Source organism: Photinus pyralis, unplaced genomic scaffold (assembly GCF_008802855.1).
Source record: "Photinus pyralis isolate 1611_PpyrPB1 unplaced genomic scaffold, Ppyr1.3 Ppyr1.4_LG2, whole genome shotgun sequence".
NCBI lineage: Eukaryota > Metazoa > Arthropoda > Insecta > Coleoptera > Lampyridae > Photinus > Photinus pyralis.
The window spans coordinates 33,299,167-33,315,539 of NW_022170403.1; the positions used below are offsets into that span (position 1 = coordinate 33,299,167).

Below are 16,373 nucleotides of genomic sequence, written 5' to 3' on the forward strand. Positions count from 1 at the left end.
ATGTACCTACACAACAAACTTCGTGAAATTTTGTCAATTTTCGTTGTCCGGCCAAGAATTGCAGTGGAATTATTTTTTTCGAATTTTCAAAAACTAATTTCAGATTCAAAAACCACCAGATACCAAATTTCGTCGAAATCAACATTTTTTCGCACCCCTATTGAGGGGTGTGTCCTTTTGCGGTAGGAATTTTGAAAAATTATTTGCAAAACCGGAAAGGGCATACAGCAAAACCTATTCAAAGACTTACCACCAGTCTCTGTAACTGTTGCTGAGAAAAAAAGAAACTTTACCACTTTTTTGAGGGTGGCTCCTAAACGAATACATGGATTTTTTTTTGGGGTTGGATCCATCGTTCCTCGAAATGGGGGTTGAAATATATTGTGTGATCAAAACTCTCTAAACCTTCCCCATATAGTTTTTATTCGTTGAAGTTATTAAAAATAAAAGCGACTATAGTTTCGGCGTACTGCCATCATCAGGCGATGTGAAATTTAACAGGAAAACGGTAAGTTACAAACGTTGAAGACGAATAAGACGAACATGTTGTTTTTTTAATTATTAACTGGCCGAAGCCAAGTGAAAAAACCTGAAGGGTGGTTAAACCGGAAAGGTTGTCCTAAGTTTCAAAACGAATTATTATCAAGCTTTGTTAAGACAACCAACCGGAGGGTTGAATTATTACATTAAAAGTTGAAAGTTGAATTTAACACATTTCAAAAGAACCGGGGGGAAAAAATAAACTTATAAAAGTTTTGAAACTATTGAGATGACTACATATTTAAATTATTTAAGTTAAGTTTAAATTCGAGATCATGCAGACGGCATGTCTAGAAATGATTGACCACCAGGTTTACCTATCACTAGATAACGACCAGATAACTGACTTTAACAGCCTAAGTACCTGCTGATAATCCTCCTAAGTAAGTTCCGGTATCTACCATTCAATATAATATACCTATGCCGTTTTTGAATTCTCCACCAGCGAGCTACAATACCATCCTAACCATCGTCTAGTGAAATCAAAAAACAAGCCTGAATCTTTGGGACAAAATCATACCGTTGTTACTGCTGATCTTGCAATATACAGCACAGCACAAGAGATACCTAATGTGGAGTAACCCCCAAAATTTACAGGGAAAGGTACCTATTTGTACCTATATATTTCACCAAAGAACTGAGATACATGGAGTTAATGAATTGTTTGAGATTTTACAATGCAGCTCGGCGGAATGCATTTGTAAACTAAACGGCCTAAATAGCTAGTTTTGGTATTCGGAGAGAAATTTCTTAGTAAAGTAAAGTAAAATCCCTTACGCATCGCTCCTTGTTTAGCGAACGCTGCTGACTATCCTTCCCTCTCCGTCTCACTCGCGATTACCGACTCGGCGAGGTGGGTAGGTTTTTACTTAAATGACCGTAACTTTTTTATTATGAAAAATTCACGGTAATGTTATAGAAAATAAAATAATCACAATGCTTTGGAGCATCGAATGAGCTATAAATATTGGAAATCGATATCGTGAAATAAAAAGTTATGAGAGTTCAAAGTGCGCACTTTTCATCTGCTACACGAATTTTGGAAGTTGACGGTCATTTTTCTAAAAACTGTGCATAACAAGGTAGGTAAATTGAATGCTTTAGATTCTGCTATAAATGTACTTTCATTTTACAAAAGGAATTATTGATGTATATCGCTTAGTTGCTGAGAAAATAAATACTTTCGGTGGTCTAGTCGCGCGCGCGAAAATGAGTAAATTTCAACTTTAGCGGCCTATAACTTTTGTCAGGACCACGGGAAAATGTCGTAAAGCGAGATTCTGAAGGTTCAAACATTTCTGAACAAAATGGTGTGGGTCCCAATTCTTTCTACTCCGAAAAAAAAAACTACCTCAAATAAGCGAGTTAGCGCCGGCTCTCCGCTGCACTAATAACCATGCTTCCATTGCTTCCTATTGAGGCGGTGCATTGCGTCAGCCGCACCGCATCAGAATCACGAATCAGACGCTTCATATGAAACGTAGTAGTAAGTGGAAGGGAAACCGGTATAGGCGGCAAATGCGTACCGTTGAAGCCGTGCCACTGAATGAGGTGGTGGTATAACTATTTCAGTCACTCATCGCGTCCAGTTTGTTTATTAGCACCCCTGATAGAAGCAGAAAATACGACTCTATGGATTTAAGTGAAATAGAAAAATTATGTCGATGAATTTAATGTTACTAGTGGGAGAGAGATAAAGATACCACCACTCATTTAGCTTCACTAATAATATGCTTGTTTCCCTTCCAGTTATGAGTATATACTATATACTCATAATTAGTATATAGTACTTATATATATTAGTATATACTATATACTCATAATCCGTCCAAAAACTCTTCAAAACCTCTCCAAAATCTCCAGTACCCTATTTCAGCAAGATGTCCCTTTTATTGTCGACCATACTTATATAGTTAAATGGGCCCATATCGCCCAAATCGGTTCAGTCGTGTAGAAGTAGTACGTGTGACGGACGGGCGAACAACAAACTACAGCCAATAGCTATTTTTCGTTTTGAGGAAAATACGTTAAAAATGCAAATAATGTTGTTATGGGTGGATCCGAATCTATGAAAAGGATCTCAAAGTGTCTATTAATTTGTAGCTCTAGTTTATTTTAGTTAGCTAACCTTGTATTGGCTAATCCTAATTAGGATTTATCAATCAATGCTAATACTTCACAAAGATGTATATCGTTGTATCAGTCCAACTATTTCACCATACCACGTTAAAACACGCGAATCGCTAAAGTTTATCTCTTTGTAGAACACTATTCACAAAGAAAACCGTAATTTTGTAAGGGCGAGTTTTGCAGTATGTCTCGTGCGGCGTGTCTATTTAAAACATGTATGCGTGATAGTGAAAATTTAAACACAAATTAAGATATAGATCAGAATTAGTCAATATCGAATACCTATAGCTATTGTGAATTGTTAAGTCGTTACCTATTAAATGCTTTGTATCTAATAGCAATTTATATACCTTCAATCGTCAATGCAACCTTGGCTTGCTGTAAGTTACAATACCTTAGTGTAAAGAATAGAACACTATGACAATACCAACGGCCGAACATCGCACGGAGCATATAAAAGGTTTGCTAATGGTAATTAAGGTGGTATTTTATTTTTAAATAAATATTGTCAATTATGATACCCCTTTGTTCTTAAAACATAAGAGGGAAGTTGATCTTACTTTGGAAACAGGATTATCCTAAACTAATATCATTCGCTTGTGTTACTATCCTAAATGGGGTCATCCCGCCTTCATTTTTTATTTCTGTTCCACAAAGTACATTAAAAATAAAAAGACCCGTGTGTCCTCAATTTTTAATTGCGAGTCAAATAAACCCAAAATAAATTATTGAAAAGCTGTGTTTTTAGTCCGAATTTGAAACGCTTCAGACTAAATACGTCACAAACCTACAACCAATCACGTAGAAGTGAGCTGGCAACCTTACGCGAGGGTCTGACGTTTGTCACATTTGACGTTTTGAGAGGGATGTTTAACTGCATCACAGCCGTCTATAATTACAAGCCGTGCTGAGAATTATGGCAACACTGCATGGTAGGCCGATTTCCTAATTCAACTTGACAGATTTTAGGTGTATTTTATATGTGTTTTGGGTGTAATATTCCAATTTACCTGTCTTAACAGAGCGAAATTGCGACAATTTGTGTTACTCCGTACGGAATGACCAGAAATTATTATTCAGGTAAGTTGCTAAACGAAATATATCGATTTGTTGTCATAACCTCTAAAGCAGGCTACTCCTTACTGGACCCTTTACAAGCACTTGTATTTGTTCAAAGTACCTGGACAAGCTCAAATATGACCTACACACTACCTGGGACGTAAGTACAGTAAGTGTTTATCGTGAAAAAATACAATTAGTTTGTATTTCAGGTATTCTAGCACAGACATGTCAAATCGATTTTCTGAAGGAACCTTTCAACTTATTCCCAAGAGTTCATGGTACGGGAATTTGAAGTCTACGGGGCTCCCCTCTTTAAAAGCTTCGTACCTTGACCCACTGGAGTAGCGACTGGCTTAAAGTTTGCCATTCCGAATCACACCTGGTCGTTGATATAACCTCGCTGATGCGCAGCGATTTACTGTTCTTTTACCGAAATTAAGTGCTCAAGCGTGTGCTACACCTCGGCCTCTTTCGACAGAAGTTCACCAATTTCGGAGATCTCGATGGAAAACACATTATGATGCAGTTACCAATTTACAGCGTCCCGAATTTTAAAGTCAAATAAAAATGTTATTATCCATTTTTGTAAATAAATAATATATAGGCACAATTGTAAGCTGCCTAAGTATCTTTCTTCTATATTAAAACCGCCAAGGCGAAACACAGGAGAGAGGAAAATGCCATTTTTCAAGAGCAACAAGACGCCATTAAAACTTACATCGGCCCACCGATTGACTTTCGAACAACGTTGCCAAACTTCTCAGCATGGCTTGTAATTATAGACGGCTGTGACTGCATCTAGCACGAAAGTGACAAGTGCCTGTGACAGATGACGCAAGTTATAAATGCCATTCTCCTGCAATATTGTCAAGTCGTTATGTCATCTGAATGGTTCTAGGAGCTGATTGGTCGGGCTTATTACGTCACAGAGCCCTCCACAATCATATCGTTTTGAATAAACCATTAAAACCGCACATGTTCATTATTTTTTTGCTAATCAGCCTCTATTTTTAAATAAACTTTTACCACAGACAACATATACTAGTATATATATACTAGTATATGTTGTCTGTGCTTTTACTGTCGAAAAAAATGTTTTATGGTTTCAGGTACACGCTTATTAAATTAGAACTGCGGAATTCAACTATACTGTAAACCCCCATTCTGTTCAATCTGTTTCATGTTTCACTCAAGTGGCATCATTTGTCCAAATGTTTTGGATTCCTATTTTTCTGACTTCCCAGTTCCTTCGTTCTTAGTAACACACGATCATGCCACCGTGAGCAACCTAGTAAAAGTGTTAACGATTTTGGTTAGGGTGTTGCTAACAGAAGATCTCTTAATCAGGTTGATGTTGAGCTGAAGTTGTAATGAGGCCGATGTGTACACAACACATAGCAACAACAGCAGATTTGGACGATCTAGATTACGCCGTGTTTATAGAATGAAAGTGGGAAATAGCATATCAAAATTTCTCAAATACCTAAATGGCGCCGCTGAGCGCCGTAATAAACTGGAAACCAAGGTGATGAAGGCACCTTGCTGCTAACAATTGTGCCAATATTATTTAACCATAGCAAAATCTAATAATTCGGTTAAATCAATCAGCTCAATTACAAGTTTGGAAAAAACATGGAGGATATGGTAACACTGTCTTTATACAGTCACTACGTCAAGCAGGATGACATGTGGACACAGTAACATAAGTAGGACTTGCGGTCACAAAATTACAAAAATATGATTTCTCACAAGGTAGCGTGTACACGCAGCACCACAATAAGCAGAATTAGATTTGGAGGATCATGTTACTAAACTCATGAATTCATGAGAAGAAAGTCATCAAAAAATTTCAAAAAATCGTATGTTTAAGATGAATCGTGTCGCCAAGTTGAAGTTTGAAGCACCACAGGCAACATAGTGTTTGGTCGATCTCGTTCCCAAAATATTGTCAACTTCTCTGTTTTGAATTTAGTACATAGTACGATAGTTATAAATTCAATGATAGTACACCCTACGATTAAGCACATTGGAAAATGTATTGCAACGGTTGTTGAGCACATGAATGGATGAAATGTCGCGAATTGACATTATAGTAGGGGAGCTAGCTCGAAATGAATGATCAAAATTTTAACAGATGGAGTTCGATTTTGCATTATCCGAATATGCTGAAAACGACCGTCTGCCGCCTCAGGTCATAATACTTAAGGCGCTGTGGGTACTTCTTGCGGTACCAATTCTAAAAGGTTGTTTTTCGAAAAAATAAGTTATACTCGTACACCTAATGAAAACGTTATTTAACGTATATTTAAAAAAATCGCGAACATTTGATAACTCCGTAAAAAAACAATTCTTAGTCGGTTTTTCACGAAACGTTTTCACGTTGGATGAATGAAGCTGATTTTTTACAGACTAATAATATCAGATTAGATTTTACCTAAAAAATCTGAACTTTCACCTAATTGATATATGCAGTACTTATTGCAAATGTAGAACTGCTAATCAATAAAGACATTTATTATTATTATTATTATATGGTAGGTACAGCCATTGACTATGACAGTGTTTCTTTTTTAAATGAGATAAATCGTTATTTTTTTGTTATTTGCGACATTTTCAATTCACTACATGCGAAATTAGATCACTCACTAGTAGGCGGGGAACACTTTGTAACCCGAAGGCCCAATCTTCAAATGAGTATAACTTTTGTTTAAAAAGTTATTTTAAAAAACTGTTAGCGTTAATATTCATATGTTGTACGTTGTTTATTTTAATTATATTGTATTGTTTGTATACAAACGTTATGTAGGTATTCGATTTACAGTAGCGGTAATTTTCTAATTTTAGAAAATAAAAATTCAATTCTTGTTCTAAAATAGTAGGTATTTTGTGCACCAAGGAGCCAAAGACATTTCCTCCAACGTGCACACTATACTTTATACATCACAGGCGTGAATGCGAGTTTTGGACGTGTGTTTGTGCACATATGCGTAGTCTCTAAAAGTATACTTTTAAGTCATGAAAAGTAACTTTTACGGCACTTGCGCGTCACAGTATCAAATCCACCGACATTTGTTTTACCTACTTTTACCCCCACAAACATGCGTCAAAAACGCGCATCCGATGCCTGCGGTGTATGTATACTTATAGCTTTTTTTGTACACAACGCTGTGGCCCCTTTTGCTTGCGGCCACGGCCTAGCCGGCCTAGTGATAATTCCGGCACTAGGAAAGTGTTATCTTGAATGAAAATTATCCACTGGCACAATAATCGTTGAGTCAACCATTTTGTCTAAAATACTACCTACACACTTTCAACACAACGACCTATACTACACATACAGTCATTTGAGGTACATGCAGTTCATGCAAGTTATAAAATAATATGAAAAAGCATTAAGCAAGTCATTGGTTTTGTGTGAAAAAAAGTGATAACTCGACGACCAACTAATGATGGATCTTTCGTTGATCGATTGCACAATACCGCTGCCATCTTGCATGCCAGTTTTTGGTTCACATCAACATTGGCAATATCTCTGTTTGTCTTGAATTATGGAACTTTACAGTAACATAGTAAGTAAAATGAACACTTAGCACGCGCACGGCACAGTACAACATCAAGGTGTGTAACATGCGAAAGCTGTACCGAGATAGGATGTGAGTTTTTCAGGGAAATCGGGGTTATATTCGTGGAAGGACATCAGCAAGATGGCTGCGGCACGAGCCGCACCTGCACGAGAAGCAGATACGGAGGTTCCACGACATCCGTGAAGGCTGCTGGCACGGCGCGATGAAACGGACGTTAGTGATCGTTGACTTGTACCATGGGAAGTTGATGACTGTTCTAGTAGTGGCATTGGGAGTCCGATTCCTACCCAGAAAAATATCTGTAGGGACTTGGGGTGGTTACTGCGTAGAAGCGTATACTGCATGTAATTGTTCATCGTTTGTAGCATAATGTAACAGGAGACAGTACAGTAATAGCTTCCGAGAAATATGTGCATAACGTAAATGATCACAAGAAATTAGAAATAGTGTCGGTAGCAGAAGAAGGAAAAGAAATTCAACTGAAACAAACACACTGACCTTACAGTTTTTTTTTACATCAAATACATCGCACGCTTAATTATTTAGTGCAACTACCTGCATCGTTTGAGAAGAAAATAGGAGGTGCTAAGTTTGCATTTCCAAACCGGTGTGGTCTTGTATACCTATTTTGGTTGAAGAGTTTCAGTACGAAGCAAATTAACCCTGATAATACTGCTATTCCAGACAAAACTCCAGCTAAAGTTGAAAAATCCGTCTTCAGAATGTCAACATCTGGAATTGTATCAATTTTTGTCAAATACATCTAAGGTATATTATTATAAAAGCATGCCTGTTAGTATCTCTTAATAAGTGTCTATAAGTGAATGACTATTTCTGTACTGATAGATGTATACCTATTATTTAATAGTTACAGTGCTGTATAGGTATGGCTCATGTTAAGGTATAAGGATTACTCATATTCGCAATTGTTTATTTGTTCTTGGCCGGGGTGCTTGTGTATTGATTTGCTTCTTATTTTTTTATTTATTTATTTAATTATTGATATGCACAACTATAATAAAACGGTATAATTGCTGTGATAGCATGCCTAATTTTAGTTTTGTGTAACATTTCTTTATATTTATTTTTGAGTCACATGACCACTCGGTCATGATATGCACATGGTTTCTTCCTTGATAAAAATAACGTAGACCAGACGGGCGCGCGAGATCATAGTTTAATTGGATTGGATTAATTGGACCGATTTGTTCAAACTTTGCACAGTTGACCTATATGCCACAAGTAATAAGCCTATTGAAAATTGGTCAAATCCAATGACTCCGTGGGGCACACGGAGGTGCTCTGTCGCTTTTTTAGGCACTCTTTATGGGTTTAGATATTTTGATAAAACATTTAGTTTTATGAAAATTGCAGGTGAGTTATTTTATTAAATGTTATTTAAAATTTTTGTACAAGTATAAAGATGGACATGTGTGTTCAAATTGACATGTTTAATAAGAGAACAACATGTTGTTTATGTTGATATGGGATGACCGTTTCAATTTAAAAGTGCGCGTATTACGAAATGCGGAGGTGGATCACGATCATAAAAGGTGAATTGACAAAAAAAGAGGCATTCACGGCATAGACGTCATTTTTGGCAAAAATTTCAGTTCTTGATAATCCAAAATTGACGATTGAAGACTCGGTGGAGGTAGTTAACTCAGCGGAAAATTTAATCACTAGTTAAGATCGATCAAGATGGTTGTTTAAAAGAAGCAACTGTACTATTATAGTTATTAATGATACAAGTTCGTTTATGAACGTCATATGGCCGTTGGAACCGACAAATTTAAACAAAGCTTTGCTTAAGCGTAGCTTAAAATCCATGGCAACGATTATTGAGACAATGATTACCATAGATTTTAAGCTAGGCTTAAGCTAAGCCCCGCTTAAATTTATCGGTGCAAACGGCTATTAATAAAACGCGTGTAACGTTAAATACACGAGGCGTAGCCGAGTGATTTTAGCTACCGTGTATCATTCAAAATTTAATCTACGACGGCTAAAATAGATTTCATTCGCATTTTTGTGTTATCTAAACGTTTTCGTAAATTATAATTCAAAATTATCAAGTGTCCATACTGGTGCATCTCATGGTAATCACGTTTGCCAAATTTGACGTTAAATATCCACAAAATCGACATAAAACCCTGAGAGCAAAACGAAAAAGCCGCAGAAAAATGAGATTACTTTCAATGTAAGGTTGTAGGTACAAAACATTATTTTGTGTTACTACAGGACATATTCTTCAGTGTTTCCCAAAAAAAAGCAAAACAGAAACAGAATTTTCCATACATTCCAAGCCTAAACATTAATTTTTTCGTTGGCTACTAGAATACCTATCCAGTGAGTACACGTTTTTCTTGCTTTTGTTTCAAAAATTAAGCAATGAGCTATCATTTTTGTTGCAAATGCTTTAAAAGTCGAACTTGACCTAACCGTTGTATTTTGTTTTGATCACTCAAATGTCAAAACGCAGCAGTGTTGCCACAGTGTAAAAAGCGCATGCTACTAGGACGCGCATATTCTGCGACAACCGGTTCGGGAACACTATTTGTGTGACAGAGATAAATATACGCTGGTAGATGTAAGATCACACTGCATTGAGAATTGTGTTAACACCTCCAATGGAGACGTAAGGGGACTGTTTGTTTACCCATGAAAAAGTCACGTGGTCTCCAATTCTCTTAACAAAAATGTATCAAATTCATGTGTGGGGCATTGAGATCATGCCCCTAGTCTTTTTCTCAAAGATCTGAGTGTATAACTAACGATTTTGACATATTTTGATCAAAATCCACGTGGCCTCAGAAAAATAATTTAACATCTTTGAATCGCACACATGCGGTTATCCAATGTGAACGTGATGTACTCTTTCAGCATCAAGATAATACGTTTGAAAGCTATTACAACTCCAAACTCATGTGTAAAGAATAATTTTGGATACATTTTGCTCTAAAACTTTTGATCTATACCACAGAAAAGAGTTATATTGAATTGTTACACGTCTGAGTGATAGGGAATAATCTAGCGAAAGTCCGAACTCGATACATGACCTAGGGAATCAAATATGTTGATTTATTATATTGATCCCGCAGTTTTTCCTGTTCCCGATTTACTCGAAGTCCTATAACTTTTGTTCCTGTTGAATTAGCTTCCTGAAAATCAATAGCGTCCGTCCTTAATGTGCAAAGTACACCAAATTTCAACATAGTCGGTCACTTTTAAAACGAGTTAGAGCGGACACGGACGGACGGACGACAATACAAAACTATAAAAGGATCTGAGGATCCTTAATAATCCACACTGCACGGCTCTATTCAGCATGACAGCGCCATTATGTTGCAAAATTTCACGAAGATAAAAAAACTGAATAATTAAACACTTGTAAGCGTAAATAGATTGGATGATGTGCTTTCAAAAAAATTGCGATAAATCGTTTATGCATGACACACATAATATAAGGTAGGTATATAATTAAAAACAATAGTAACTCAAGCTTACGAAAATAATGGTTGTGAAAAATGTCAACATCAATAAAATAAATCTTATAGCAGTGGCGGCTCGTACATTAGAAATATGGGAGTTGCATGTTGCGATTGCACACATTAAAAAGTGCCAAGAGAAGTTTTTATTTAATTCATTAAACAATTATGAAATGAATTAAACATACAATAAGTAAGAATTCATTCTCACAATCAACACGAACAAATGCGATAGCACACCGACACCTTACACTCCACTGCGCGCTAAAATACTAACGATTTCAACTGAATTAGCGTGCTAACTAAACGAAAGTTTGCACTTGACTTGCAACCTGCTATGAGCTTATGCGGCATAACTGAAATCCGCGCTTAGATAGGCAACCCATCGTGCGCCTTCATGTAATCAATTGGTGTGCATTCGAAATGCAACCGCAGAGCATCATCGGTGAGCCGCGATACTGACACGAGTCGCGTTGCGACGTGATATTGGTGAATGTAATCTACTGTTTCAATTTGACTGCCACTGCAATACAAAACGCTACTTCGCGTTTAATACAATTAAATTTAATGGATTTTTCTTTTGGGGTTGCGCAAACCTGCAAACCTAAGGAAGAGCCGCCACTGTCTTATAGTTAATGCAAAGAATGATTTTTGATTCAGTCTGGGCTGCCAAGACACTTTTTCTGGCCTTCTCGTGAAACAACAATTTACTGTTCTAGGTATAGTGAAAATAAAGGTGCGGTTAAACGTCGAGAGTAATGAAGAGTCGTAGGGGTAGGTTATTAATCACTTTTAAATTTAAATAAATTTTTAAATAGGTATTTCTTTTACATAACGATTTATTTACACACGAATAAACATTATTATTGAAATTAGATTTTACATAATAAGTAAAAGAAAAAAGGGAGTTCATCTTAGTTATGATGTATGAGGATAATTCTTTACATAATTCTGTTTGAAAATACAGAACGAAATTTATTCTTGTTTGGTTAATTAACGATTTTGCAATTAAAAATTAGATTGATCCTTTGTTATAGTAGAGTCGTGCTAAATTTCGATAGGAAAAGTTTCCAAACGGTCGTGATAATTATACAGTAACGAAACAGAAAAGTTACTGATACGTTTTAAACATGCTTCGGCTTGATTAATATTAATTAATTAAGATTGTCCATACAATTAATATTCATATTAAAACTTTGTGTTATACAATACATGTTAGAATGTTATGTTAACGATTTATCTCCACCTAGCTCTTGTACGTTATAAACGTGCCATGAGTTACGTGGAAACATTAGACTTAGTGGCTGTGAAATTGTTTTAAAATGACGTTAACAATATCTTTCGTCGTTTGTAGGAGCAGAGGATTTGGATGTGGCATAATATGCGAATCGCTTGGTTTTTTAGTATGAGTTGTACTTTGTAAATCAGTATATTCATGATGAAAGCACAGTTTTGGTAATACAGATCAGTATTTTTTTAGCAAAGTTAAAATTATCTATCTCACGTGTAATCTAACTCAAAATAGACTAGAGCCTGCACATCTATACAATAACAGAAATTTTTAGTGAAAATTTGAAGTCTCTAGCTGTTGTAATTGCTGAGACAGCCGGACAGCCAGCCAGCCAGACAGCTAGTCATAACGAATTTTGACAGTTTTTTAAAATGGGGTACTAAGTGTCAAATCATCTATTTTGGTTTAAAAACTTTTACATTTTCTCGGTTTTTCCTGTGAATGTACATGTACACCCGAGCAGAACATTCAATATCATTAAATGCATAACTTGCGAAAGACTTTTGTCTTCAATCAACAGAAAAGTTCATATGAAATGGTTCCAAATTATCTCTCCGTATATATGTAGGTAAATTGTTGGAAAGGATTTAAGTTTGAAGGTGTTCAACAAGCTCAAAAATGTGCCATATATGATTGCGTTGTTGGATAAGGGTAAGGAAACGTTTTTTTGCTGTCATCACTCTTTAGACATGACTAAGAAATACTTTAACTTTAGTATCTAATAAAAATGTGAGTACTTATAATTTACCTTCAGCGCAAAATACCCTTTTCGACGGCTTTTGAATGGAGACTATGTGATAACCCGATTTGCATTGGCATACTGCGTTGTGATGAACCTGTACACATGACGCATGCTGGTCCGAATACTTGCACGCTTCTCGATAATAGCATTGCTCCCCTAAGCGCTTGGCTAAAACGCATTAGCATGCAGCACGATATGCTATCATTAATTAATACTAAGCACTTACGTTTCCCACAACCCGTCGCGGGATTCAGTTTTACTGGATGCCTTTTGTCACATTCACACACTCCAGAAACGGGATTGCAAAAGACGTGTATAAGTTTCGGGCTACACGTAAATTCACATGGTGATCCTAAATACATTCCCTTATCTAAAAAGTAGGAAAAGCATTTTTGTACAAGACATCCAAATGCATATAAGTAATTTCATTCTTTGCAGACGCACTAAACTACTTTAATTTCAGAAACTCAAGAAAAGTAAAGGTAGGTATCGTACTGACTAACAAGCGCTTTGTTAATTACGCTGTTGTACTACATATATAATGCAATTTACTAAATTCTCTTGGATCACGCGAACAATACTTTTAGTTCCGTTACTAAACAATACGCTTGTTGGTTGAATTGAACATTACAGGAGAGCATCTTACCTGTTCTATTTAAATCAATGTCATCTTCATTAAATATTTCAATATGCTCATCTTCATCTTCGTCATTATCGTCATACTGCATACCTCTGGCAGAAGTTAAATGTTTTTCTGATGTCGACAGGGAGAAATGTAGTTGGAACATTATTAAAAAAATGACCGGTCTCATCTCCAGGGTTTCCAATCATAATCCTCGTTGGATTTCGCATTCGTTACCATTTTAAAGAATCCTGAAATAAGTACGTCTAATATTGAGCATCACCGTTATCCCACTTATGTAATTACATGGCAAATCTTGGAAATGGAATTTCTGGAAAACGGGATCGATACTAATACTTGGATAAACAGTTCATTGTTAAATTGCGTGACGGCTGTGATTTATGGAACAATCGAAGCATATCTGAATTCATGCACGCCTGGGCAAACGTTAAAAAACTTACCCCAATAGTATTTGAATGATAAAAAATTCAAACGCAGGTGTTACTGTAGAAATGTAGAGTATATCAATGTAGAAAGAAAGTAGAATGCGTGGCGCCGTGACGCCCGATCATTGCGGGTCATGGCGCTTGCGTTATATAAAAATTCTTAGCAGCTTCGAACATATCCACGTAATAAGTAATTAGTTTAGGATCCAATTATTTTTTAATATAATTTGCGAAACGAATTAAAATACTAAACGCGTCTATTTGTAACTCGGCGTTGGACGCTTGATAAAATACGATTTCTTAGTAACTTTATATTTATGAATTCTTCCTAAGCATTTTTATTAAAGTTAGACGAAAGAAGGGTAGATTTTCTAAAATATGTCATCTCGACATTCCCATACCCAACGACAAGATTGTGGGTCAACTTTGATGTAAAGGATCTGGTAAAGTTGAGAATTATGTTTTATGTTATTTCAGAATGCGGGGGTTTGACGATGCAAGGGAGTGTTATTTGGAAATTAGTTATTTTAAACGAGAGAAGTGATTTTAGATGTTGTCATCGGAAGCGTGTCGAGATAAAGATAATCGGGAAAGCGGAACCCTCAAAGCGAACTAAACTTTAGATAAGAAATCCTTTCCCAATGATACTTATTTTGCGATTTTATCAAATGAATAATACGAGTAGGTATCTATTTATGATAGAATACTACTTGTAGTGTATTTTAGTACTACAACTAAAGCAGCAATGGTGCTTTTTTGGGCACTTCAGTTCCGTCAAAATTTGTACCTACTTAGGAGGGGTAAATATGAAAACTGTATCGGTATACAATATTGTTAAAATGGAAGCACTTCCGAAAATGCCGGAATGAATAGCAACATTGTTTTATTAAAAAGCTTGTATTAGCATTGGAAATGATTGTTTTTTGTGTACCTATTATGGGTATGAAGTCACCAGTTTTTCGCTCAAGCAGAGAAGATGATCGGTAAGCGCAGGAAAAGTCGCGGATACTGTCGATACGGTACTTACAATGGTGTTAGTAATTGTTTTGTTAATTCCAATCTAAAAATCTCGCACTCGCACATCTCGCTCGCGGTAGTGGTAGTGTGGTACCACAATATAGTAAGCTAGTATAATACAAGCATGTTACGACGCTTATTATTCAGAAAGTTTACGTTTGCGACACGAGCGAGCTTGCAAGCGAGTGGAGCAAGTGGTCCCGGGTGAATAAGGGTTATTTATTGCATATGGCGTTATACGGTTATCATTTCCAATGTTTCCGATGGCTGCCTGGATTGCGAAATCTGTGAATTTTTTATATGACATTGTGTTTCTTTTGATATCCATCTGTGAATATTTACCTTCGATGTGTTTAGGACACGACGATGTCTAGGTGTTACTGATTTTGACTGAGATTGAATCAATACTTCTTGAATAAATGAAAGACGGAGACGGAGACAGCATATAAACAACGGTTAAATTATTTGTTTACATTATAAATTTGCCTTTAATTGAACGGTATTAGCGCTATTCAGTATTTAGAATATTTTTCACTGTTAAATCACATATCACATACACGAACTGCATTGTGTTAATCTAGGTGTTAATTGTGGTGCAAATACTTGTGCTCAAATATTAACAAATTTCTACTCTTATACTTTACAGAAACATTTCATATTACAATATGTTAATATGTTAATTAATTCTTACGGCCAAATTACATTGGTCCAAGCCAACCACTGAGTAACAGTTTGAGTCCAATGACAATTAAGTGATTTATTTATGTAAAATTACTTATTAAATGAAATGCTCACAGAAACTAGCACTACTAACGATATACTAAATTGATTATTATGGTCCTTAAATGGATTGATTTATAACAGTTCAATATTTATCACTTACTTTATTTACACTTAATATATAGCACATCTAAATGCAATTCAATTTGCTTATATAGCAAATAAGAAACCGTTTAGAAAAATCTAGAAGGCACATCATACATATTTCACGGAAAGAACGAGCCACATCCGGATATATTTGTTACCGCCGGTGACAAATACCATGGTACAAGACAAGGTATGCCATTGTATTATAACTGAACGCAAATTCGTCAAGTTCGCGCAGATGACGTTTTTATCCCAATGACGTCACAAGAATCACCGCCAAGTTTGAAAATGGTATATGGATACAAAATCAATCCTTGGAAGTGTCACGTGTAATAGATGTGCTCTAAAGTGTTTTTAGCGCATTTTTTAAGAATTAAAAAAATGTGGTATTGTGTGTGTTTTGTCCATCCGTACGTCCGTCCGGACCCACTTCTGCCGTTTCGAACTGCTTCTAGGGTAATCGTCCTAGAGTCCTGGAACTTTTTGCAGTAGGTAGCCTATACCTTGAAGGTGTGCCAGACGGCCATCAAATTGCGCTGTCTAAAAGGGGCCGCCCTCCCACGAATTATTTCCTTAGATGTTGT

The 16,373-nt window shown here is 36.2% G+C and overlaps 1 protein-coding gene across 5 annotated transcripts in view; it reads right to left on the reverse strand.

Moving 5' to 3' along the window:
• Window positions 1–14,036, reverse strand: part of LOC116164603 — a 46,205-nt gene extending 32,169 nt beyond the window's left edge. For 2 of the 5 annotated variants that reach the window (XM_031478795.1, XM_031478794.1), the window contains exons 1-6: window positions 13,921–14,036; window positions 13,484–13,710; window positions 13,064–13,207; window positions 12,844–13,005; window positions 7,872–8,048; window positions 7,375–7,599 (exon numbers count right to left, since the gene is read on the reverse strand). In XM_031478795.1, the coding sequence (XP_031334655.1) occupies window positions 7,375–7,599; window positions 7,872–8,048; window positions 12,844–13,005; window positions 13,064–13,207; window positions 13,484–13,649 (874 nt within the window). In that variant the 5' untranslated portion in view covers window positions 13,650–13,710; window positions 13,921–14,036. The remainder of the gene's footprint in view (window positions 1–7,374; window positions 7,600–7,871; window positions 8,049–12,843; window positions 13,006–13,063; window positions 13,208–13,483; window positions 13,711–13,920) is intronic. The other 3 variants (XM_031478796.1, XM_031478798.1, XM_031478799.1) reach the window with 3 other exon arrangements.
• Window positions 14,037–16,373: the final 2,337 nt, after the last annotated feature.